This window comes from Monodon monoceros, unplaced genomic scaffold (genome assembly GCF_005190385.1).
Source record: "Monodon monoceros isolate NGI ecotype Baffin Bay Population unplaced genomic scaffold, NGI_Narwhal_1 Super_Scaffold_16, whole genome shotgun sequence".
In the NCBI taxonomy this organism is placed as follows: domain Eukaryota; kingdom Metazoa; phylum Chordata; class Mammalia; order Artiodactyla; family Monodontidae; genus Monodon; species Monodon monoceros.
The window spans coordinates 81102743-81128374 of record NW_021703772.1 but is presented as its reverse complement, the minus strand read 5'-3'; the positions used below and the strand labels follow the sequence as shown (position 1 = coordinate 81128374).

Sequence of the window (25632 nt, the reverse complement as noted above, 5' to 3'; positions counted from 1 at the left end):
GTGGAGAAGTGAGACAGGGAAGAGAAGGAAACCAACAGAGAGCGTGTCATCACGCCAGGTTACCACCACGTGCAATGGGAGTTCCATCCCAGTGGGGAACCCTGGGAGCCAGTTTGGAATACCTGCCTCAGAGTCACTCTCCCCTCCCCTTCCACCCCTGGGTGAGGGAGCTGAAGTGTTTACCCCAGCTCCTGTCAGTCATTGGTTGAAGACCACTGGGCTGGTGCTGGGGAGGTCCTTCTGGCCTGCTGCGGGTGACGGAGAGGGCTCCGGCGCCAGAAGAGCCCTCAGGCAGACATGCAGATGCTGGAGGTCAGGCCAGTGTGCGTGGAAATGGTGAAGATTGAGGGGATATGGTCAGAACCCTGGAAGCATCTGCTTTAGGTTTGCAGTTGGTCTAATCACAGATGTTTCCAGGAGGGTCCAAATCTGTAATAGCAAAGCTGGTGAGTCTACAAGTGCCTGTACCGGACACAGCTCCTCTGCTTTCCTGAACAAGCTTTATGACTGAACATGGAAATTCTATTTATTTTTAAAGAGTGTAGGAGATGGCCTTAGAACAGAGTAACTTTTTCGAGGACCCCTGGAAATTAAGTGGCCCCCATGCTCTGTGGAGCAGAGCTCACGAGTCGCAGACCTGGGGGCCTAGATGCCTGAGGTGTGATTTGGCACTTGGGTGTGGTACGGGCACCAGCATGCCAAGTCTCGGAGCTGGTACATTATGAATGATTATCACTTATTAGCATCCCTTCCTTTAAAGGGTCACTGCTGAGTAAGTTTGCAATACAAATGCCCAGTGAAAATTGGCTCAAATTTTTCATAACAGAATAACACTGACCATGTCTTGAGCATCTTCTGTAACACCAGGCACTGCCCTAGATCCTTTACTTGCATGAGCACATCTAATCCTCACAGGAGGCCTGAATTGTGGATAATATTGACTCTGTTTTACAGACAAGGAAACTGAGCCTCAGAGAAATGGGAATTATACCCAAGTGTATTTGGGTTCATTTCCACCATATTTTGGTAGGCAGCCTTCTTTGGGCAACATTAAGTATTGGCTACTGGAGTGAGGAGTACAGAAACACTGTTATAAATCCTTTTATAAGTCCCCTCCTCCTGGTCCACTGTTCTCTTTCTTAAAGCATGTGGATGTGTATAACTTATAGTTTTCATAAGATGATTCATTCCGGGCCATTTTATAAATGTTAACATAACAGCACAACAATGTGTTACAATGCCTGGGAACATCTCTGTGTCCATAATATATATTAATATAGATTTTATTATGTAAGTGTCAATTTAAAAACTTCTCCCGATATCAGCAAGAAATACCACTGCGTGCCCACTAGGATGGCCATAATAAAGAAAACAGATAATTACAAGTGTTGACAAGGATGTGGAGAAATTAGAACCCTGATATGCTGCTGGTGGGAATGTAAAATGGTATAGCCACTTTGGAAAACAATTTGTCAGTTCTTCAAAAAGTTAAACATAGAGTTACTATATCACCCAGAAATTCTACTCCTAGTTACATAACCAGGAGAAATGAAAATATATGTCCACATAAAAACTTCTACATGAATGTTCATAGCAGGACTCATAATAGCCCAAAACTGGAGACAACCCAAATGTCCATCAATTGGTGAATGGATACATGAAATGTGGTAAATGCATACAGTGGAATTTTATTCAGTCATGAAAGTGAATGAAGTGGTTCATTCTACAACATGGATGAACCTCGAAAACATTATAAGTAAAAGAAACCTGTCACAAAAAGCTACATATCATATGATTCCAGGACAGGCAAATCTGTAAAGACAGGAAGTAGCTTAGTGGTTTCCCAGGGCAGGGGGAATTCAGAGGCTGGGGAGTGACTGCTAATGTGTACAGAGTTTCTCTTTAGGGGGACGAAAATGCTCTGGAATTAGACAGAGGTGATAGTTGCACAACCTAGTGGATGTTCTGACAACCCTGAATTGTACTTTCTTATTAAAGGGGTGAATTTCATGGTATGTGAGCTGTATTTCAATAAACAACACAAAACAAAACTTATTCTGGCAGAATATTTGTGTCAATAAAAAAATGAGTATCAACATTAACCCAAAGGCTTCCTGCTTTTTAGTTAGTGTTTTAGAAACATTCTTTCAGATTGTTTGCCAAGCCCTGGACAGTTTATGAGTTTATCTTATTTGATTTATTCTTGTGCAAACTAATATAATGTTTTACTGATGTCTTAACCTTGGACGTCTTTGGAGTCCTTCAATTCAAGACAAATCCATACACCTTTCTGGAAGGAAGCACATCTGCCTTTCTCTCTCAGAGAAAAGAGATTTGGATGTTGAACACTTAGCTCCCAAAGTGAAAAAAACTGCCATGTAAATGTAGGCCAAGAGCCTTGGTCTGTCTTGTTCTGGAGGACAGCGCCAGGTCTAATGCTTCAGGGATGCCAATTTTAAATCAACACAAGAACACAACTTTCTAACAATTGGAGCTAGTTGAGTTTCGAGCAGGTTCCCTGCTGCCTCGCAGGGCTGTGGAGATGAGAGCTGTGCATTGAGAGGGCATTGGATGGGCTGACTCTCAAGTTCCTGTTAACTCTGAGAGGCCATGATTCTAATTCTCCTGCTGTACTGCTCCAGCTCTCATAGCAAGAACTCTTTGTTGAACTAATCAGTTGTATATTTGGAAATAATTTAGAATTGATGGGGAAGAAAGCAGGGGGAAAAGGTACCAGAGGCTCATGCTTGTTTCCTTGATGTTCAGAGAGAGCAATTGATTCTAAAGCCAGAACTCTCAGAGCATGAGACAGGGAGCCAGGAGGTCTGGATTCTAGGCACAGACCTGCTAGCCACCTAATTGGCTGGGTGACTTTCTGCAGGTCATCTACCCTCTCCCAATCTCGTTTGTTTGTTTGTAAAACACAGTGCTGGGTTTGGACCAAGGACATTTTGGCTCTGAAAAATTTTAGAATTTTTCTTAATAACTCCTTCTTTTCATAACAAGTCTTACATCTGCCTTCTCCTTGCCTCTGATTGGCTTTCACCTGTTTTTAATTCTGTTGCAAGGAAGCCTTGCCATGTGCATAATGCCCACCGTGTTTCTTGCCAGTCTTGTCCTTCTTTCCTGATCTTAAGCCCTTCTTTCCTCATTGGGTTCCCGTCAATCCCAACTTCATGGTTAACACTGTCTCGACTTCTGTAGGCTATGGTAGGGCCCTCTGTCTTTTGTTGCCTCATTAATCGCTTTGCTTCCATCTTTCATGTTAGTCCTAACATCTGCTGTTCCATGTGTCTCCTACTTTTCCAATAAATCATTAGCTACCTAGGAAAACAGCATGATGTAAAGGAAGAACCCTTGAAATTAGAGACTTAAAGTAATCTCCCCAAAGTAATAGAGCTGGTGATGTGACTGGGCCTCAGTTTTCCAGTTTGTGAAATGGAGATAATAATACCTACCTCATGGAGTTACTGTGAGAATTAAAAGAGATAAAATATTAAAGGATTTGGATCACAGTGGTTGGTGATGGTGTTGGTGGACAGTAGTGAGAAGGTGGTCAGCACAGGAAGAACTTGTCATATTCTGTACTTTCAGGAGTGAAGTCGCACAAACACCTGGGATGGAGAGGTTAGTGATATTCTCAGTAATCACTTCCTCTACTCAGTGTCTGAAGATAATCCCACAGAGTGAGTTTAAATCTTGTTGTGGAAATTTAAGTCTTTTTTTTCCTGTTTCTTTCTTTCTTAATAAAGATAGAAGAAAAATCATTTAAATCATTGGCCCCCTTTGGTCACAACTCTTGGTTGGTCTCAGAGATTGTTATTAGATTACCTCTTGATTATCTCTTCTTGGGCATAATTAATTTCAGTTTCCTTAACCTCTCTCCTGGTGCCCATTTTCTAAAACTTTAAGTGCGTCTTTTGCTTTCTTCTGTCTCCCAGAGTAATATTCCTTCCAGGATGGGGAACAGTTGTTGGGTAACGGGTCAAATGTGTTAACAGACAGGCCATATAGTTCACAGACACTTTGCTCTCAATAACTTGATAGGAATTCTGGTGGTTTGACTTTTTTGTTTTTTAATTTTAACTATAAAAATGTAAGAACCATCTGCTGTTATTTTTTTGTATGTGATCCTGGTAAGTTATTTAGCTACACCGCTCCCATGCAATTAGCACTGCTCTGCGAGAGACTTCCATGGCAAAGCTGGGTTACCCTATTTTCAGTTGTAATGTATGTGGAGTGTGTGTCCCATCCAGATTCCTTTCATAAATTGCAGCAGGTTTGCATAACATGCAATTAGGTCTTGGCATTTATATGGCTTCTGTCTTAGCTGGTTAGATGCTTTAATAGTAGTGGTCCATTTGATTGGTTGAGAATGGGTCACATAGTAATTTCTGTGGAGCAAACCAAATAGGGTAATGTAATAGAAAGTGATGTCAGGGTGGGGTGGGGCTGCTTTAGTTTAGGGTCACGGAAGCCCTCAAAGGAGGAGAAGTTGGAGTTGACATCTGGCAGGGGATGAAGAGACAGCCAAATGAAGATCTGTGGTGAGCCAAGTGAAGATCTGCAGTGAGAGAATTCCAAGAAGGTGGAAGCGTTAAGAGCAAAGGCTCTGAGCCGAGGAATAAGTAAGGTACTGAAGGAAGTCCAGTGGGCTACGCTGTAGTAAGATGGAGGAGAATGCAGGGAGCTGAGGGTGGAGAGGGTCTAGTCTAAGTATAATAGGAGCCCCTGGAGAATTTTAAGCGGGATGATACCATTTGATTTATAGTTCTAGAAAACTCACTCTGACTGCGAAGTGAAGATTGGATTGTTAGGAGCAAGAATGGAGGCAGGGAGACCAGTCAGGAGACTGTAGCTGTTGTCTTGATGAGAAACGATGGTGGCTTGGACTGGGGTTATGTGGTGTAGATGGTGAGAAGTGATAGAATTTGGGATATATTTTGGATTTGGAATCTGTGGGACATGATGGATGATTTTGGCCTGAGTACTAGGTGATTGGTGGTGCAGTTCTTACTCAGACATAGAGGGCTTGATGGTTCTTTTTTGTCCAGTCAAGTTTGAGATGGCTAATGGACATCCAAGTGGAAATGTCTAGCAGGCGATTGAGTATATGAATCTGGAGCTTGGGTGAGATTTGAAGGCTGACATGTTCATTTGAATTACAGAGAGGAGGCTGAGGTCTGGGTCCAGGACACACTGTCACTCAGAAGTCTGGAAGAGACATCAGCAAAGGCCACGGACAGAGTGGCCAGAGAGGTCTCAGAGGACCATGTGCTGAATAGGTGCCTGGAAAGGAAAGTGTCTCCAGAAGGAGTAACTGGTGACCTCATCATTCAGTTTCAAATGTTAGCACCCAGCACCCATATTAAGATGTAAATCCAAAAATTTATTCTGCAGCTGCAAATGTAGTGACAACTAGAGCAAGCTGGGCCCATTGCCTGCCCACAGAAACCCTCAGCCACAGTGGGATCAGAAACAGGGAGACTCCTGTCTCCTGGGGGTCTTTGCTGCAGTCTCAACCAGGATTTGTGAGATTTTCATTTCTTTACCAAAACAGCAGAGACTGATGAGTTCGTTGTTGTTATTTTTGCTTAAATGGCCGTTGTATATACAGCTGGCACACCGTGCCACAAGTCAGTTCTTGAAAATAAAAGCCGATGACCGCCTCAGTGCATGAAAAGACACATAAAAGTGCTTACATTTTTAACTAATTTATGTTCTAATCCTGATAAGGTAAGTCTCATAACAAATCATTTTCTAAATTTTCTCTTTTCTCGAAGGCAGTTTCTGTTTGGGAATTAACTTCAGCTCATGGAAAATTGTTATATTATGCGTTTGTCACTTGGTAAATGTGATATTATTGAAATGAAGAGTAGAGATTTCTTGCTTTCTACGTCTTTTAAAGTGAAAGCATAGCACACTCCAACAAACATTTTCAATTAAAGGGCAAAATTGGGGAGTCCTATTTTTTGTATCATATACTATAATTTAATAGGTCCTTTCCCCTGCTGTGTCAAGTGCATTTTCTCTAAAACCTAAAGCAGGATCATGCTGTACGCAAGACGGTTTATTTTGGTGATTCTCATCAAGTTTGGAGAAATGATGGAGTTTGGAGAAAAATGGAAATGACATTTAGTTGAATTTTACAAATAGATAAAGCTGCTAAGAATATGGTGGGCTGATCATTGGCAATAGATTGCAGTGAGGAGTATAATCGTGGTTATTCAGCCAAATACTAGATTCACTGATTGAATGAGACTTGCTGGGAACAAAACATCAGGGAATAATCCCTTTCCAGAATTTTAACAGAATGAATGGTTCTGCTGCTTTGTATAAAAACAAAATTTGATCGTACCTGAAAATTCTCCCATTTTTTTCTAAAACCAAGCTGGAAGTAGCTCGTTTACCTGGTTGGCGCAATCTTGTTTTTTTAAAGACTAAAGCTCGAGAGCACAGCCCTAACGTGTAGCCTCACCTACGTGTGGCTTTACCATAGACATAGAGGATTGAGATATTAAGCCGGTCTGACAGCTGTGTGCTTCCTTTTGTGTGAAGGTTATAGGATGTAACAAGCCTTGTCCTTGGATTCCCCATGAGCGGTTATCTTTTCAAGGTGTCAGACTTGTCCTTGGGTGGTTCCCCGTGTCCAGAGCCACGTGTAGGAGGTGCAGGGTGGGAGTGAAGGAGGCTCTTGGCTCTCTCCTCTCCTCCCTTCTCTTCTCCTGCCCTCCCTTCTGCACTTGCGGAAAATGAAGGTGAAGGGGCCGGGGGAGGACCACCCCTTGCCTGGGTGGTAATTGGTGGGGAAGAGGTGCTGTGATGGGGGGTTCTCCCGGGGAAGAGGCTGTGTCTTTCCTCCCTACCTGCTTCCCCAGTGTGCAGCACCGGGCGTGGAAACGCCCAGTAACTGCTTGTTGAACGCTGAGTGGTGGAGTGTCAGGGCTCTGCACCTCCGGAGTCAGTAGCACCTCAGCAGAACCTCTTCCCTTCCCTCCGGCAGTTCCCTCCTCCAATCGCACACAGCCCAGTGTCGGGCCAAATCCCCAGAGCCCACACCTGGGGAGAGCACTTGATTTATATATTTATAAATATATTTATGTAGAGGCCCCCCTTTATCTCCAAAGCCTCCACCCAGTTAAGACACCACTTATGCATGTGAAGAAAACACTAGAGTAATCTAGGACACAGAGCAATAATATCTGGCTACTAAGAGCAGCTTCTTAAATCAGATCATGGCATCTTCCCACTGAATAAAATCCAAGTGCGTTACCTTGGCTAATTTCCTTTCCCATCTCCTCTTGTACACCCTCTAGTTCCTTGAGCACCCCAGGCCCCTTCCTGTCTGCTCCACCCTTTGCCTGGAATGTTCTTCCATGGTTCTTCACATGCCTCAACTTTTCTGATCTTTTAAAGATCCACTTAACTGGTACTGCTTCACGGAGGTCTTCTTTGGCCTTCTCTCATCCCCTCTGTCCCTTTACGTTATTCCTAGGCACGTTGCATTTTCCTGTGTGTTTGCTTTCTTGTTCATTATAGCTGTCACACTTGATTGAATGTTCTCCAGGCAGGACTGTCTTCTGATTGGTTAGCAACTAGTCTATGGCTGGATCAGAAGAAACTCTCAGTGACTAAATATTTGTTTAAATGCGTGAATGACGTGTCAACCTACATTTCATCAGAAAAGGTGCTTCAAGTAGAAAAAAAAAATGTTTTTCTTCTTTCTCCTTTCCGATTCTCAACATACAGCACACACACACGCAAACAGTATATTCTCAACATACAGTACACACACACAAACATGTCGTTCATGTTAGAAAATTTCCCTAGTCTTGGGCTTCCCTGGTGGTGCAGTGGTTAAGAATCCGCCTACCAATGCAGGGGACATGAGTTCGAGCCCTGGTCCGGGAAGATCCCACATGCTGCGGAGCAACTAAGCGCATGCGCCACAACTACTGAGCCCGAGTGCCACAACTACTGAAGCCCGCGTGCCTAGAGCCCGTGCTCCGCAACAAGAGAAGCCACCGCTATGAGAAACCTGCGCACTGCAACGAAGAGTAGCCCCCGCTCACCGCGCTTAGCCCGTGCACAGCAACGAAGACCCAACGCAGCCAAAAATAAAAATAAATAAATAAATTTATTTTAAAAAAAAGAAAGAAAATTTCCCTAGTCTTGGTAAGGAACTGCCTTAAAGAGTGGGCTTGGTGACTTAGTGCCTATGGTCTGACTAGTGCCATTAGTGCCTTTTCTTCCTAAGCGTCTAATGTGCTTTGCCGTTTCCTTCTAGCAAGGAAAGCCATATGTCTTCGACAGAGTGCTGCCTCCCACCACGACCCAAGAGCAGGTTTACAACGCGTGTGCAAAGCAAATTGTCAAAGGTAAGTGCTAACTCTTCATTTCCTCGGGGCGCTTCAGAGTAATGGAAGACAGTAAGTGGTATTTGCAGCCTAGGAATCAATACCCTTTGACCATAAGCAGAGGCCTGCTAATTGGAAACACTGAATTATAGCGAGTTCTGGCCCTGATTTGCTGTGATGTCAGGCAAGTTATTTAACTCCTCAATACCTCCTTTCCAAGGAGATTTCTTTATTTCTTTTGCCACCTTTTGGGCAGAGTTATTCTCTCACCCAGAAGTTTAAAAGCAAGGTAAGCTATAGTCACGCTATTTCTGTAATGGTTCTAAAATACTGCTGAAGGTATAGTACCTCCTCAGGAGAAAAATATCTATTCTGAGACTCCAGTTGTGTATTTTTGGTTGATTTATTTTGTGCATCTGTCTCTTCAGAAAGAAGCTTTTTTTTCTTTTTAAAATGTTTTTATTGGGGTATAATTGATTTACAATGTTGTGTTAGTTTCAGGTGTACAGCAAAGTGAATCTGTTATACATATACCTATATCTACTCTTTTTTAGCTTCTTTTCCCATATAAGCTATTACAGAGTACTGAGTAGAGTTCTCTGTGCTATACAGTTATCTATTTATATATAGTAGTATGTATGTGTCAATAGAAATGGTCCCTGAAAGTATAGTCTTCAGGAAGAAGCTTTAAATGTGGAAAATTCTTGGGCGTCAAGGAATTTTCTACAGCATCCTAAGATCACATTACCTTGCTGGTTAGTGAGTTGTTCTTGCTAGTCAGCATTCCTCAATTATACTTTCATCTAACCCACTTTCAAGCATGCCACCCAGATCCTGACATTTGTTCTTCCACGTAGGTAGCCTGAAGCCTGAATTTGTGTCTTAGAGATCAATCCTATTCTCTGGGACTGGCCTTGGTCCTGAAGGATCTGTGTCAAAATAACAGCAGGGAGACAAAGCAATTTACACGTTGCTCTACCTTGCCCTTTTAAATCAGGGGCAGGATGGAGCTTGCCTTTGGGGAGCTCACCATCTGGACAGAGCTGAGGGGCATCTTTGCCTTTCATACTTTGCTTTTCATCATTAAATCCTTGCCTTCAAATTTGAATGCTGCAGCAATTGTGCTTTCAAATGTCTTGATGCTACCACTTTTATAGGCAGTGCTAGATTCAAAGAGTGAAAAGTCAAACAAACAAACAAACCAAAAAACCCCAAACACCTTGTCATATTAGATCCACTTATTTTTAGAAGCTGAGCTGACTAACCTAACTACTTGAAATGCGTGAAAATCAGCCCAGGGTACATCTGTTAGATTAATTCTGACCCTGGACACCTGCGTGGGAGACGCCCATCAGAATGTAATGTTCCTTGCTGAGGTGTATGGTTATTCACATTCTTGTTGCAGACATCAATTAAATTAGACGGTGTTCACAGTAAGATTATTACAGAAAATTGAAGAGAAAGAAATATGCCTGAATATGAGCTTTTTTTTGAATTAATTGTTTGGGCCTGTATCTGGTGGTAATTTTTGTCTTCTCTCTACTTCTACTCTTTTGCTTCTCTTTCTATCTAAACATATTTGCTCTTTCTTTCTGGAATATATAGTTCTAGTTTGCTTCTAGTCAGCCCTCCTTCCCCTCTATTGTCAGACTCTTTCATATTTTTATTAAAGTAAGATTAATCACATATGAGCCAGAATTTCCTTGTTTTTCTCTCCTCCTTCATTATCAGATCTAAATAGTATTTACTACGTGCTATGCTAAGCGTTAGGGCCATTTAAACACATACCTGCCCTCTCTAAGTTGACATTGTAATTAGAGATGGATACACTCTGTTTTTTAAAAATCCTGTGATTAACAAACAATAATAATAATCTTTGAGTCTTTATTTACTAGATAAGTTTGGGTCCTTTCAGCGCTTGGAATTCTCTATAATATATGAAATGCCAGAAATGGGTAATCCCTGGGGGGGTTCCTGTGGACACCCTAACTATGGATAACTTGAGGCCCAAATATATAGTGAGCCACAAAGAAAACTATTTAGAATAAAATAGGGACTTCCCTGGTGGCGCAGTGATTGGGAATCTGCCTGCCAATGCAGGGGACACAGGTTCGATCCCTGGTCCAGGAGGATCGGATCCCACATGCCGCGGAGCAACTGGGCCCGTGTGCCACAACTGCTGCGCCTGCGCTCTGGAGCCTGTGTGCCACAACTGCTGAGCCCGCGTGCCACAACTACTGAAGCCCGCATGCCTGGAGCCCATGCTCTGCAACAAGAGAGGCCACCGCAGTGAGAGGCCCGCGCGCCGCAGTGAGGAACGGACCCCGCACTCTGCAGCTAGAGACAGCCCGCGCGCAGCAATGAAGACCCAATGCAGCCAATAATTAATTAATTAGTTAATTAATTAAAATAATAATAATAGAATAAAATCAGGCTCTGACATGATATAGTAAACAGACATTTCTTGGGCACCATACCTATAACACGAACATACTCATTTTGTAGCAATAAAGAGTATCTTATTTTCCCTTGAAAGAAAATTGTTAGGGGCATAATGAAGACCAAGTTTAACTTTTTTAATATCCACTGAGGCTAGTGTGAAGGGAAGTGGCTGTGTATTTCTGCATCAGCGAGATAAAATGTAGGCATATAAGAAAGAACTGCTTGGAATAGATTACTAGGTACAGCTGAGGCACCTGTGGCCATGACAAGCCGTATTTACATCAAGTGTGGAAGGTGGTGAAGTGGAGGTCTTTTTTTTCTAGAGGCCAAGAATTGAATCAAATGACTTCTAAAGGAAGTTTAAATCGTGGTCTCTGTGATCCATGGTAATGTAGTGGACTGGTGAGCTTTCTTTTCAAGTCTATCTAAACCCTTAATGTTTTTGAGATCAGGAAGACTCCTTTTAACTGGACAGCTTTATTCTCTCTCAGTCTTTGCATTCCCTTCAACTTCACTGAGTTAAAAAAAAAAATTTCGAACATTTGATTGTAGAATCCTGGCACCTCCCACGCTCCCCTTTTTATCTGGTGTGTATTTCTCAAAACATCTTCTGAAAGAGTTTGTAGAATCTCTTCCAGTTCTTCTAGAAGAGGTTATAGGGTTTGTGAATACCAGCATGGTAAATAGAAAGGTTCCTATGGATGCCCTAGGAATTAAAAACCATGGTTACCGGACACTATTACTGAAATAAGAATAACTGCGTCCCAGCCTACAGAAGCCACCCCTGGCATTTGCCTTCCAAATTAACTGGATGTAGACCATCCAGTGCTAGAGAAGATGGTTTCTTGTTTTCCAGTTCTAATTTCTTTAAATTGCATTCATTTAGTTGTTTCTTTCATTCATATTTTTATGAAAGTATATTAGATATTTGCCATGTGGTAAGTACTGCTAGGGACTGGAGTCACCAAGATACATAAGACTGCAAGAATCTTTAAGTATAGGGAAAGAGACAGACGCATGCACAATTATCATACACGTGGGGATTATGTGCTTTAGGATGGGTGTGTGCAAAATGCTATGGGAGCACAGAAGAAAGTCACTACTGGTTTTGGTGGGTAGAGAGGAGGATTGGAGAATTAAGACTTCTTGGAAAGGTTGGGTTCTGAGGAGCATAGAAAATGCAGGGTGGTACAAGCAGAAGAAATAGCAAAAGCAAAAGCATAAAGACCCAAATTATATGGGCAGCTTAGAATGGTACAGGGTGCATGGCTATGAGACCTGAAAAGTTAGACTGGACCAGAATTTGATAGAAATTGAAGGGCTTTATCTTATAGGTGATGTGGACCCATTGAAGAGTCACAAGCTTAGGGTATTATCAGATCTATTTTATTATTTTATTATATATGACTCTTAAGAAGAATTATATTTATTTAGCTGCTGTTACCTGTCAGGCACCCTGTATGCATTTTACATATGTTATTGCATTTTAAATCTTTACAACTTTATGAGGTGTGAGCATTATTATTCCCTTTGTACTAAAGAGGAAATTGAGGTGAAGTAACTTGGCCAGGTCATTGAGGGAGTAGTGAAGCGAGGCTGGGCCTTGAACCTGAGTTCATCTGACTTACTTGAATTTTACTATCCTGCCCCCACTTTTCTGGTGGGCCCATAATGAGCATTTGATAATTATTTTATGAGTTGTTCCTTTTCCATCAGGCCATAATGGACCACACTGCAAAAAGACAGGGGTAGGAATGGCGGTGGGGAAGGGGAGAGGGGAGAGAACGGAGAACGGAGACTGGGTTCCAGAGCTGAAGGGTGGCCCTGGCTGTCTGCCGGTAGTGAGACACACTTCCCTTCTGAAGACGCTGCACGCCCTCACCTGGGCACAGTGCCTGCCCTCGGACTGGTGGGGCCAGTATCCTGGTTGGCCTCTGGCATTTGGCAGAACGGTCTCTGCGTTCTCTGGGCACCGCCTGCCTGAGTAGTGTGGTTGGCTGGCAAAAGCCTTAGGATTCCAAGCCAGGGATGAGTTGCAGCCACTATTGCCAGGGGCTCTGGTGCCACGACCAGGCCACTGTTTCACCTGGAGAGTCGACAGGAGGCCACAGCAGCCTCCTCAGGCACCCTGGTGCGTAGGTATGATTATGTCTTCCCCAGATTCTTACCTGATAATGGAACTAACTCTTCTGCTTCAGCAAGACCTGGACTCATAAAACCTAGGATGGAAAGCTTGGCTCTAAAGGCTGCACCGGGAAGCAGCAAGTATTTTCAGGGACCCCGTTCCACTCCTCCCTCCCAGGGCTCTTCCCACCTGCTGTGGACTCTCTTTTGGGTTTGCTTGGCCGCTCGATGGACGTGTGCTGTGCTCGTGGGGCGCCGCTGGCTGTGTGGTGTGAGCTGAGGTCATGTCACGCCAGACTCCATCACAAAGAAAGGTTCTGTCCAGCTGGGCTGGTTCCTGGCTCTGTGGCTGGTGTATAGAAACAGTCATTATGTTATAGCGGAGACTCTGAAACAAATGCTCTCCTCGGCCCCAGGACCTGTCCCTCAGCGTGATGAAAGTGCCTTTCTGTGGGCTGTTTCTGCGAGAGGCAGGCGGGTTGGTTGTGTGGCTCAGTGGCACCGAGCACAGGCCTGTTCCCTCATCTCTCTGTGCTTGGCGGGTGTCCATCTCCCCGTATCCCAGTGGTCCAGCCCCAGATGCACTTTTGTGCTGCGCACCCCTCCCAGCCTCTCCTCTCCTCTCATAAGCAAATACAGCCTCAACAACAAACAAACTCCCCCAGACCTGGAGTTTGGAAGAAAGTAGAGAACACTGGGTTTGAAGAGTTTTCTGTTTTCTTTTAAAATTACCTTCTGATTCGGAATCCAGTTGATAGAGGGCGGCATCAGCCCTGTTCAACCTTGAGCACCAGAGGTAGGTTCTCCAACAACAAATTAATTGTAACATGATTCTGAACACTTTAAAGGCCACACGGGGGATGGGGAAGTTAAGCATGACAAAGTGAGAGAGTGGCATGGACATATATACACTACCAAATGTAAAATAGATAGCTAGTGGGAAGCAGCCGCATAGCACAAGGAGATCAGCTCGGTGCTTTGTGACCACCTAGAGGGGTGGGGTAGGGAGGGTGGGAGGGAGGGAGATGCAAGAGGGAGGGGTTATGGGAACATATGTATTTGTATAGCTGATTCACTTTGTTATACAGGAGAAACTAACACAACATTCTAAAGCAATTATACTCCAATAAAGATGTTAAAAAAAAAGGTCACACGGAGTTTGTCCTAATGGGCTTCTCTTATGTGTTCTCTTTTTCTCAAAAAAAAAAACTAAGAAATTGCCCGCAGTGTTGAAATAGCCGCAGCAAAGAATCAGGGATTCTCCAAGTAAGAGTCTCATGTGCCTCTCAGCTCTCTACCCCAAACAAGCGATGCAGTCCATGAGCTCTTGTTTGCATACATGTGCCCCAGTCCTTAACCTGAGGGAGTTTGTCGAGCAGTGACTCACTAGGAGTTAGGAGGATGGTGCATTCTCTTAGTGAGGGTGGATTTAGAGGGGTGGACTGAGCCTGGGGGTTGTCTGCAGGGCAAAATTCAGATGCCTTGGTCCCATTGCTTCCTGGCGGAGGAAGAAGCAAGTGCTGGGTTTTCTCCCATCTGCAGAGCTGGGTTCTGAGCTGAGGTTTCTTCAGCGTGGGGCAGTTGTTCAGGGCCACCTCTGTGTGCAGGCGAATGAGTAGGGTGGCCAGCGGCTGCGATGAGGAACCCAGGGAGCTGGACCCCTGGCCTTGGCTGCCGTCTTCCTGCCCCAGCACCTGAGGTAAGGGGTCATCCCAGGCTACTTCCTCCACAGGGACTTAAGATAAGAAAGAAAGCCCTTTCAGTGTGGGGGGAGAGGTTTAGTCTCTAATAAACAGGAGCTTTAGCGCTGGGATTGTGGCTGGCATTCTCATTGTCTGGAGTTGTTTGTGCCATGGATATGAAGAATTTGAAAACAACGACCAAGGGTGGAGACCACTTTCTTTGGTCCCTGAAAGCCTGTCACATTTGTGGTTGTGTAGAAGCTCTCCACTCTGGCCACCATTTTCAGACTGTAGAAATCTTTTCTCTGGGCAAGTTGGCATTTTTGAGAAAACTGAAGCTTGAACCTCCAACCCTTACACTGTAGTCTTCACGTTTTTGCTTCCCCCGTTACCAGGGAAACCATTACCAGAAGTTGGATACGTGCGAACATTTTCTCTCTCTCAATATAGCTTGACACAAACTCTTGAGGGCTGCCAGGATTAAAAAAAAACTGCCACTTAATTTTTCTTTTTTTAACTACCCGAGGAAAAATCCTGCTTTCTTTTCTGATCCCAGTTCACACTCCAAAACCTCAGACCAGTACAATGTGTATTAAAATTTTTTTTTAAAAGACCCAACAGGGGCTTCCCTGGTGGCGCAGTGGTTGAGAGTCTGCCTGCCGATGCAGGGGACACGGGTTCGTGCCCCGGTCTGGGAAGATCCCACATGCCGCCGAGTGGCCGGGCCCGTGAGCCATGGCCGCTGAGCCTGCGCGTCCGGAGCCTGTGCTCCGCAACGGGAGGGGCCGCAGCAGTGAGAGGCCCGCTTACCGCAAAAAAACAAAACAAACAAAAAAAAACCAACCAACCTGAAATAGATGGAGCTGATTGGCTGGCTTGATTTTTCTGTAAATGGCCTTGGAGAGGACACCCCCTTATGGGGCTCCTGTCCCCACCCCTCCGTGCTTTTAGGAATGAGGACTTCTTCCCTTTATATAGAGAAGGTGGGTCAGGGAATATTAATTATGCGTCATTCCGCTTTCAGTGATGTTTATGTAGATGAAGTAGGACCGAGGGAAATGAGCACTAAATATATTTTAATCACCTTTGCTGCTTTGAAAGAATTGCCACAGATAATCATCAGCTCATAGCAGCCTCAGTCCATCTGTCCGCACGCCTCCCCTCGTCCCTGGATGAGAGAGAGGGAAGCGGCCTGCAGCGTGTGGCACAGTCTGCTTCTTGTGTAACTAAAAGAAATTCCCGGTGCTCTTGGGCCAGGGTCATCTTGCTAGCACAGTCACTGAAAAAACAGAGGCCCTAAATTCGAGTCAGGGCCCAGTTGGCTTCCGGGCTGATCGGATTGTCACTGTGTGTCTCAGTTTACAGAGTGGGACCCTGTCCCCCCAGCTGTGGAGTAGCTCTGCTCTGAAGGGGCTTAGCACGGCCTTCTCAAGAAACCTCCCCAAGGAGCCCGCCAGGGCCAGGGTTTAAACCGACCCAAATCAGATCTTCAGGAGAGAAATCCTATTTTACACCTCACTCCAGAGACTCAGGGCATGATAATGTTTGGGGTTTTTTTTCCCCACCTCAACTCATCTCAAGAGATCAACGTGGAGAAGAAAACTCAAATACCTTTCTACTAAAAAGAAAATACACTGCTCGATACCTGTTTCGATTTTGATGTTACCAGGAGAAAGTGTGTCTGCCTCCTTCTTCATTAATATATTCTGTAGCCATGTGAGTCCATTTCTTTTTATTTTGTGGAGCAGTGGAGCCCCTCGTTCCTGCTTTTATCTCACAATTCTACTTAAAATGCACATGGAGTTGAAATACATCATTTGTGTGAAAAATGAGATGGGCCATTTGGAAAATGCAATTTTAAAACAGGCAACCAGCACTAGCATGCAATCAAAGTAATGAGTTAATTTTAATTTTTTTTCTTGCTCACAGATGTCCTTGAGGGTTATAATGGGACAATTTTTGCGTATGGACAGACATCATCAGGGAAAACGCACACCATGGAGGTAAGGTTGCAGTGTGCTGTTATGTCGTCTCTGAGATGACTGAACGGAAGTGGTGCTTCCAGCAAAATGCGAGGTGCATGCGGCTTTTTGACTGGGCAGTAGATGGTTAAGGGATGGCTATGTTCGTGTCACAATTTTTTGTGTCTTTGAGGAGTTTTAAAAATATTGTTGAGTAATAAAATCTCAGGAGTTCAGTATTTTAGAAAATCCTTTGTTGATAGCTCTGTCAAAATAGGAATAATAAATTCTATTTAAAATAATCATCGATAAGCTAAACAGTGGTGTGAGTATCCCTGTGGACTGCCGCCCCAATCTTACTGAGAAAGTCTGCTGTGAAAATCATTTAGTCTAAGAAGGGCCTCTGGGGAGGTGAGTCTCTTCTGAATAAATAAAAAATGGTAGGTCAGAGGTTGAGAGAAGTTGGCTTGTGGACCAAATGCAGCCCACAGACATATTTTTGTTTGACCTGCACAGTGTTTTTTGTTTTTTTGTTTGTTTGTTTGTTTTTAATTGCAGGCAGTGTTTAAAATGGGATGGTTCCAAATAATTCTAAGTGTCCAACTTTGGTTGAAAATGCTGAAGATCTAGCAACTCTGGGTGAAATTTCACCATAATATAAAGTGTAAGCTTCACTGGAGCAGTGCTCTTCAATGTCTTGTTCACCTTTGTACTCACATTGCTATTGTGTGGGACCGTGGTGGTCACCTTGGAAGGCTTCGATAAAGTATTTGTGAAAATGATAGCCTCATGGTGGCCCTGGCTGACCCATGTTTGTGGGGCTGGGCCCTCCACGCACATTGTGAGCAAGTGTTCAGCATCCTTCCCCGCAGACTTACACACCTGGCCTCTCTGTGCACTTGAGGGTGTGACACCAGCTCTAACTGTTAGCCCTGGAGCTCTGTGGCTCCAGGCTGTCTTCCAGACAAGGCGCGCCTGCAGACAAAATTGGTCCCCTTTACTTCTTCTTTTCCTGCTTTTTGCCATGGATTGGACTCCTATGTGGCCTTTGGGGCTGGATAATTCTTCTAAAGGCTGGGCCCACCTGACAGGTGAGGAGAGGTGAAGAGCAGTTATTATAAGAAACTACACAGAGGAAGTTTGGGGAATTCAGCTTACAAGCAGCAGGGTAAGATGAATCCTTAATCCTTCAAGCTTATGTTTTTCATTTACTGTCCCCTCTTGGGAATGTCACTGAGACGCTGCTGCAGAATCGGTTTAGCTTATGAATCATTGCTATTGAAGAAGAGATTTCAAAGGCTCGAGGCTAAAATCCTCAGGGCTCTGATGTTCTGCTCACACCAATTTCAAGTGTGCGGTGTGCCTCTGGGGATCTCATTCCTGTTGTGTTGACTCGCTTCCCCCCCATTTTGCTGGAGACAGAGTGGTTCAGAGATTGTACGGATTAAAGGAAGCACGAGGTTTATTTGCCACCTTTTCTAGACGGAGCAGGACTGTTTCCTGACACCTGAGCCTTTCCGTCTCTCTTCTCTGCATCTCACATCCTACTGCAGTAGTCCTTGGAAATGGTGGTACAGGCACGGCTGTCCCCACTCTCCGGCTCTGGCCCCTCGCCTGTCTCTCCTCCTGGGCCCCAGACCCTTAACCTTCTAAGTGCTAGAAAAGCCGCAGTGACATACATTTCCTAAGTTTCACCCACTCCAGTAACCATGGACAGAACCTTCTTCATGGTTCATAAGGCATGAGAGAGAGAGAGAGAGAGAGAGAGAGAGATTGATTGATTGATTAAGAGATGGCTTCTCATGAGGGAATCATTCCTTAGTTCTTTGGAAAGTTACCAAACAATATACAATACAAAAAATGCTATATTTAAAATCCCCCCACATCTTACAAAAATGCCTCTATGAGTGACCTTTTAAGCTTTGGGATTAATTCGTCTTTGGGAAATACAAGGTGTTTGCTAAATGTCAGAAATTTAAATTGTAAACTATCAAAGGAGAGACCTGTCCCCAGAGTAAAACCTTAGTTTGTGTTTTGTGTGTATGGCAGGGGTAGGTGGGTGTGAGGAGATGGCAAAGAGGCATGCCAGCTCTTTCACACTAAAATTGGAGACGTCTTATTAAATGAGGGCATCGCCAGCCCTCTGTGACTCACGGTGTCAGCCACGCAACTCCTGGAGCAGTGCTGTGGGTCCAGAGGGAGCCACAGGACCTAAAGGGAATGGGATTCTGTGCGGGCCACTCTAACAGTTGCCTAAATTCTGTCTCCTTTCCATCCTTGCCAGTTTTAAAAGGTTGCTAGTAATGAGCTGCTTTTCTTCATCGTGACTTTGAAGGATCACATGCTTAGGCCCACAGGAGGAAGGAGAGGGGTGGGTGTGGGTCCTTTCCTAGCACCTTCTCACTCCCTACACACACTTCATCTGTCTCTTTCTGTTGGGGGATTTTAGGTCGGAGAAAAGGTAGGGGATATTTTAGAGGAAAACAGAGGAAAGGAGGAACCCCATGCTGAAATCCAGAGACTGTAGGAGACCAGGAAACCCAAGATCCTGGAATGCAATTAAATTTAAAAAAAACCCCGCAGGGCTCTCACCATCTGAAAGGAGGATTTTATGTATTCAGCATTACACATTGTGATCCTTTAAAGGCTTTTGCAAGGGGCTGTTAACTCCCTGAATGGACAGAAAGTGTCACATTTAAAAGCTGTTTTTCATTTTAATCCCCTCCACTTTGAGTCTGACATCCAATGGTGATTCCATACCTTCTCCTGAGGGGAACAAACAGATGAGCCGACATAAAATTGGAAAGATTAGCTTCTGAAAATGGCGCATTTCAGGCGGATTTTCAGTGCAAAGAGGAAATACTTGGCAGTGTTGGTGCTAAGCTCCATAGGACCTTTGGTGCACTGGGCCCTGGCTGGGCTCTGGCGGGCAGCGCTCAGGGGAGGGTTGGAAGAGAGGTCCCTGGGTGCCGGCTGCCCAGGGAAGAGAGGGCTGGGCCTTTGTTCAGCGCGGGAGGCTGGAAAGGGCTTCTCTCGGCCCCATGCCTCACTTTGTGGCCCTCTTCTGCACACTGATTTAGATGGCTGGAGACACGCAGTGTTTTTCCTTCTGCCCAAAGGGACACCTGGAGGCCCTGGAAGGGTGCGGGCTGCCCTGATGCGAGGAGTTGCCAAGTGATTTTTAATGAGCCTATCTGAGTGCATTGGTGCTCTTGCGCTGACAGGCCCCCTGCTCTCCCATCTTAAGTGTTTCAGGAAACTCTGTCCTGCTTGGGAGGCTGAGGCGGCCACTGGGGCTGGAACAAAGGGAGTCTTGTTCTGTGGCCAGTGTCCTGGGTCTGCTTTCTGCTTTCACATGTGCTCCGAGAAGGCCACCTTCAGAAGTGGGAAGTTTTTGAAGAGGATTATACAGGATGCAAGCATTAAAATGTCTCTTCTTTTTGCTTTCTGGGAGAAACGAGAAGACGGAGTGGGACATTCCCCTCGAGTCCATCCCTGATGCTCCAGCCGACTAAACTTGTCGTTGTTCTCTCAGTTCCTACCTTTGTTCTGTTACTCCCATCTCCTCTCCTCTGCCCACATCCTCTTTGTCCGTCCTTAATCCTACTCATCCCTCAGGATTTGGTGTCTCTCAAGGAAGCCATCCATATCACCCCAGCTGGAAGGGACTTTTCTGTTCTCTGAGTTTCTATAGCTCTTTGCCTCCTGACCACCTTTTATTGCCTGAGGTGACTGTTTATTGTATGTGTACATGTGCATTTCATTTGCAAAGCAGTCAACATAGATGCAGTGAAGACCTTTCTGGAACACCTCTCTGTCTCACACACACACCACACACATCCATCCTCACCACGCACATACCCCACACCCCTCCATGCCACACACCCACCACACATCGATAGCCCTGCACACACATCCACATGCCACTCACACCCACACACTGCACACACCACATATACTGCAGATACACACACTACATGAACACACAGCCACAGCACACCCAAACTACATACATCACCACCACAGAAGTCAGCACTACACACACCCACATGACACACATCCACACCACACCACACACACCACACACACCACAACCACACACCCACACTATGTGTGTGAACACCACACACACACACTACACACCATGTACGTTAACACCACACCCACACATACCACACATACCACACACTACATACCATGTACGTTAACACCACACACACACACACACACACACACACACACACACACACACACACACACACACACAGATTGTTTGGGCAGCCTTAGTTTACTGAGTATAAAGGCCCTCACCACTCCTGGGTTTATGAGCTAGAGCAAGCATCCCAGCCCCTAAACCTGTGGTAGACTTGGACATCCCTCTGTCACTGTGGGGATGGGGGTATTATTAGGTGTTCTCCAAATGAACGTGTGCTCCTTGTCATGTGATTTTCGGATTGGGTCTTCAGGGCAACAAAACAGGAAGTGTCCAGACTCATCCTGGCTCTGCCTTGATTCTTACCCTGCCAAAGGCAAACAAGGGATGTCAATACTTGTGTGCACCCAGAATCAATTGGAAGATAAATCCGTTGAAAGGGAAAGCATCTAGGGAAACAGATTTGAGTGAATTATAGATGATTTTTGGATTATTGATCATTCTTCTTTGGCTGTGGGCCACTGAAGAGAAGCTAAAGGATTATGATGAACTATTAAAGAGCTCTGGGTGGCAGCGTGGAGGGCACTCTTTGGACCCTCTTGAGTCAGATTGGCCCAGTGGTGTCGCATTTGACTGTGTTTTCACTGTAGGTGCCATTTCTGCCAGGAAATTCCATAGTCCAGAGCAGGTGGGGTCCAATATTTGATTTGTTACATGTTTTATGATGGTCTAGGAGACCATCATAAAACATAAAACAAAAGGCCATCATAAAACAAAACCAGTGATTTGGCTTTGTTTTCATTAGATATATATATTAATGGTTTGGGGTGGAAACATGTTTTCAGACTCTTCAAGTCAAGTAAACCCCAGCAACTTCTTGAGAGAATGTATCATGAGCTGAATAACAACATTTATTGTCACTAAGTACATTATATATACTGTTTAAGTTATTATTTATTTATTTATTTATTTATTTTGCGGTACGCGGGCCTCTCACTGTTGTGGCCTCTCCCGTTGCGGAGCACAGGCTCCGGACACGCAGGCTCACCGGCCATGGCTCACGGGCCCAGCCTCTCCGCGGCATGTGGGATCTTCCCGGACCGGGGCACGAACCCGTGTCCCCTGCATCGGCAGGTGGACTCTCAACCACTGCGCCACCAGGGAAGCCCCGTTTAATTTAAATTCTACAGTAATTCTATGCAGTAGATACCATGCCAAGTATCATAAGCAGTGGGAGGAAATACATATGCACTGGCCACCCTGCCTTTAGGGAGTGTACAGTTAAACTAAAAAACAATAGAAACACATCAAATGATTTAGGGTCCTTAGCAGATGAGGCATTCCAGAAGAGTACCTGTTTTCCGAGTAAGAGCCAGAGGCCAGATGTGTCTGAATTTGGCTTTTCTCTTGCTTTGAACAGACTGGAAGGTCGGGAATCAGGTGCGTGAAGGAGGACTCATAATGGAAAGTGCTTTGTGGCCTGTAGTCAGTGCCAGGGTTCATGCAGCTTCTTGCTTTTGGTAACTCAAATGTTGGCTCGGAAGTCATCTTGTTAGAGAAGCACTAGGCAGTGAACCTCTGAAAGAAAAAGAGGACTTGATTGAGGAAAACAAAGCAGATCTGGCAGGTATTGGGCAGATTTTGAACAAAGATGTATTCATCAAAGTTGTAAAGGCTGTTGAGCATCCCTGGAAAACTAAAGAGCAGACTGGCTTTGCTTTCAGTTCCGTTTCTTCCTAGAGTTTTAGAACTTCTCAAAGGCATGTGTGATTCTCTGGGAAGACAGTTGCTGGCAATCACTTTAGACGTGTGTTTAACCCGTGATAGAACTTTTAAGTGTTCCTTTGGTGTGGGCACGAAGAAGGCTCTCTGGGAGTTGTGCACCGAGGTCCTTGCTAAGCCTGTTGCTTGAAACACTTCTAGAACTCTTCTTTAGGAATTGCTTTCAGGTCCTATGCTGTCTCTTTTTGAAACTCTTCAGAGGTGGCAAATTCTGGATCTTGAAAATGGATTTAGTGATAGTCCAAATAACAGAAACATTCACCTATCCATCCACACCTTAGGTAAAATGAATAGAAATGGAAAAAGGCCGGGAAATAATAAGAGAATATTTTATAAGCAGATTTATGTATTAGAAACAGCCAAAAATTATTTGGAACAGTTCGGGTTGGGAATTACAGATTTTAAAAATAAATCGATAAAATGGATTTTCTTGATTGGTGTGTCAAGTGCTACTGAAGCTATTTCCAGAATAAGTTTCTTAGAAATTTTTGAGCAACGATGATGTGAATGAAACTGTATCTATCAGCTCGCAAGGTGATTTCATTAAGGCAGATTAACTTGGATTTGCAGGTTCTGGTCAGTTTGTAAAATTTCCGAAACACAGCCCACGTTTAGTACGTTACAGTCACACACGTAACCTCATTCTTTCTCCCTTTCCCTCCTTCCTACCCACACGCTCACCCACATACACACTGATCTGCTGCCCGCAGTGACAGCACGAGGGGATATTGGGGGCCTTCAAGGCCAGCAGGACATGCTCTCCCCTGCCTGGTTGAGTTACCCCGCTAACTGTCGGTCTGTTGGCAGGTCGGGTAGATCTCCTAGGGAGCAGGCAGTCCTGCGTGGTGCTCCCTGTTCCACGGAGTCCTGTTTAAGAAGCCCAGGTTTGGTCCCTTCTCTCCCTCTCACATGTCGCCCAGCACTCTTTAGCTCCCTGTGTTTGTCTTTTTCACTCACTAGGGGAAGCTACACGACCCTCAACTCATGGGCATCATCCCAAGGATCGCACACGACATCTTTGACCACATCTATTCCATGGACGAGAACCTGGAGTTCCACATCAAGGTAAGTGCTATTATTGAGTCCCAAGAGAAGAAACTGAGTCCCAGATCGTGTTTCTTTGCTTTTCTCTTTTATGTATACATAGAAGATTTTTTCTAATTTAAATGACATTCCTGTGATCAGCAGAACCATATTTATTAGTTAATGACTCAGGCTAATACTGAGGAAATACTGAGATAAAGTCAAAGCCCTTTTTAGGATGGAATCATCTTGGTAGTTGTCTGAATTCTACCCTTTACCCTGTGGATTTCTGTAGATCTGACTGGCCTGTGTCCATGATTGGGTGAGGACAGCATTTCCCGAAGTGTGTTCCATGGAATACAATCCCTCATACTATTACTCAGTGGGCTACAATGGAAAAGGCGTATGTGGTCAAATTAGCTGGGAAAATGCTTTGTTGAACAATGTTATACTTACCCCAAGCTTAAATATGCTAACGTGTAATGCAGTTCTGCAAAGTGGACATGTACTATATTATATTTCCTATCTTATTTGACTGTGGACATACTTTACCCTCCTTGGAGGATGACAGACTAGTATTTTGAGGAGCGCTTTCTGAGAAATGTTAGGAAAGGGAATTCTTTTCCTCCTTGTTTTTGTTTTTGTTTTTCAAACCTATGTTCTGGCTTAAATTTGAATTGAAAGAGAGATTTCTACTCTCAACTATAGCTGTGAATTCATAACATTTGGTAGAAGGGGTATATTCATTGGAACGCCTTTGTTTGCAAGTGACTGAAAGCTACTTGTTTAAGCAAATAGAGGAAGTTGTTATAAGATACAGAATCTGACAGCAGGCATGGGGGCGGGGAGTTGTGGAGAAGTAAGAAATCCAGGCTCTGCTTTTCCTATTTTTTTTTTTAACTTAAAAAAAGTTGCGGTATAGTTCACATACCATAAATTTAACCTTTTTAAAGTTTACAGTTTGATGTTTTTTAGGATATCTTCAAAATTGTACAACCATGATCACTATTTACTTCCAGAACATTTTAATTACCCCCAAAAGTAACTCCATCTCCATCACAGTCCCCACGTTTCTTAATTTCTTTAATCCCCACCCTCTTGCTTAATTTCTTTCCCTTGTTCCAGACCATCTTTCTCTTTTCTGTGTATGGGAAAGAGGGTGCCTGGCAGCTCCTGCTCTACATTCCCTTATTTCCAATTCATCATTCCCCTGGGGAGGGGCCTATTGGCCTAGCCTCCAGTAGTTACCCCCTGCCCCCAGCTCCAATCAGCTGTGTCCAGGATGCACGTGGCTGGTAGGGTCCCCGCCACGGTGACTGGGGACGGGCTTGACAAGGGGGTGGAGGAGAAAGGGGCAGTTAGCAGACTGGGAGGTGAGCAGATCAACCAAGAGGCTGATCATCCTTGAAGGCTGGGACCCAGGTGCCTAGGCCCATCATTTTAGAGGTGAGAAACTGAAGTTCAAAGATATAGAGCCAGGGGCTTCCCTGGTGGCGCAGTGGTTGAGTCCGCCTGCCGAGGCAGGGGACATGGGTTCATGCCCCGGTCTGGGAAGATCCCACATGCCGCGGAGCGGCTGGGCCCGTGAGCCACGGCCGCTGAGCCTGCGCGTCCCGAGCCTGTGCTTCGCAACGGGAGAGTCCACAACAGTGAGGGGCCCGCGTACCGCAAAAAAAAAAAAAAAGATATAGAGCCAGATGGCCAGAGTGACATATCAAGTCCTCGGCAGAGTTGAGATTTATTGATTTAATTAATTTATTTAATTTATTTATTTTTGGCTGCATTGGGTCTTCGTTGCTACGCGCGGGCTGTCTCTAGTTGTGGTGAGCGGGGGCTACTCTTTGTTGGGGTGCGCGGGCTTCTCACTGCAGTGGCTTCTCTTGTTGCAGAGCACGGGCTCTAAGTGCACGGGCTTCAGTAGTTGTGGCTCGCGGGCTCTAGAGCACAGGCTCGGTAGCTGTGGCACGTGGGCTGAGTTGCTCTGTGACATGTGGGATCTTCCCGGACCAGGGCTTGAACCTGTGTCACCTGCATTGGCAGATGGATTCTTAACCGCTGTGCCACCAGGGAAGCCCTCACCTTCATTTTTTTTTTTTTTTTTTTTTTTG

The 25632-nt window shown here is 44.8% G+C and overlaps 1 protein-coding gene across 2 annotated transcripts in view; it reads left to right on the top strand.

Annotated features, from left to right (window-relative positions):
* Nucleotides 1–25632, top strand: part of KIF5C (kinesin family member 5C) — a 164198-nt gene that overhangs the window by 47132 nt on the left and 91434 nt on the right. Inside the window, exons 2-4 of one of the 2 annotated variants that reach the window (XM_029225565.1) lie at nt 8288–8378; nt 16535–16608; nt 23462–23566. In XM_029225565.1, coding sequence (XP_029081398.1) covers nt 8288–8378; nt 16535–16608; nt 23462–23566 — 270 coding nt within the window. Of the gene's footprint in view, nt 1–8287; nt 8379–16534; nt 16609–16975; nt 17231–23461; nt 23567–25632 lie in introns of those variants that run through there. The other variant, XM_029225566.1, reaches the window with a different exon arrangement.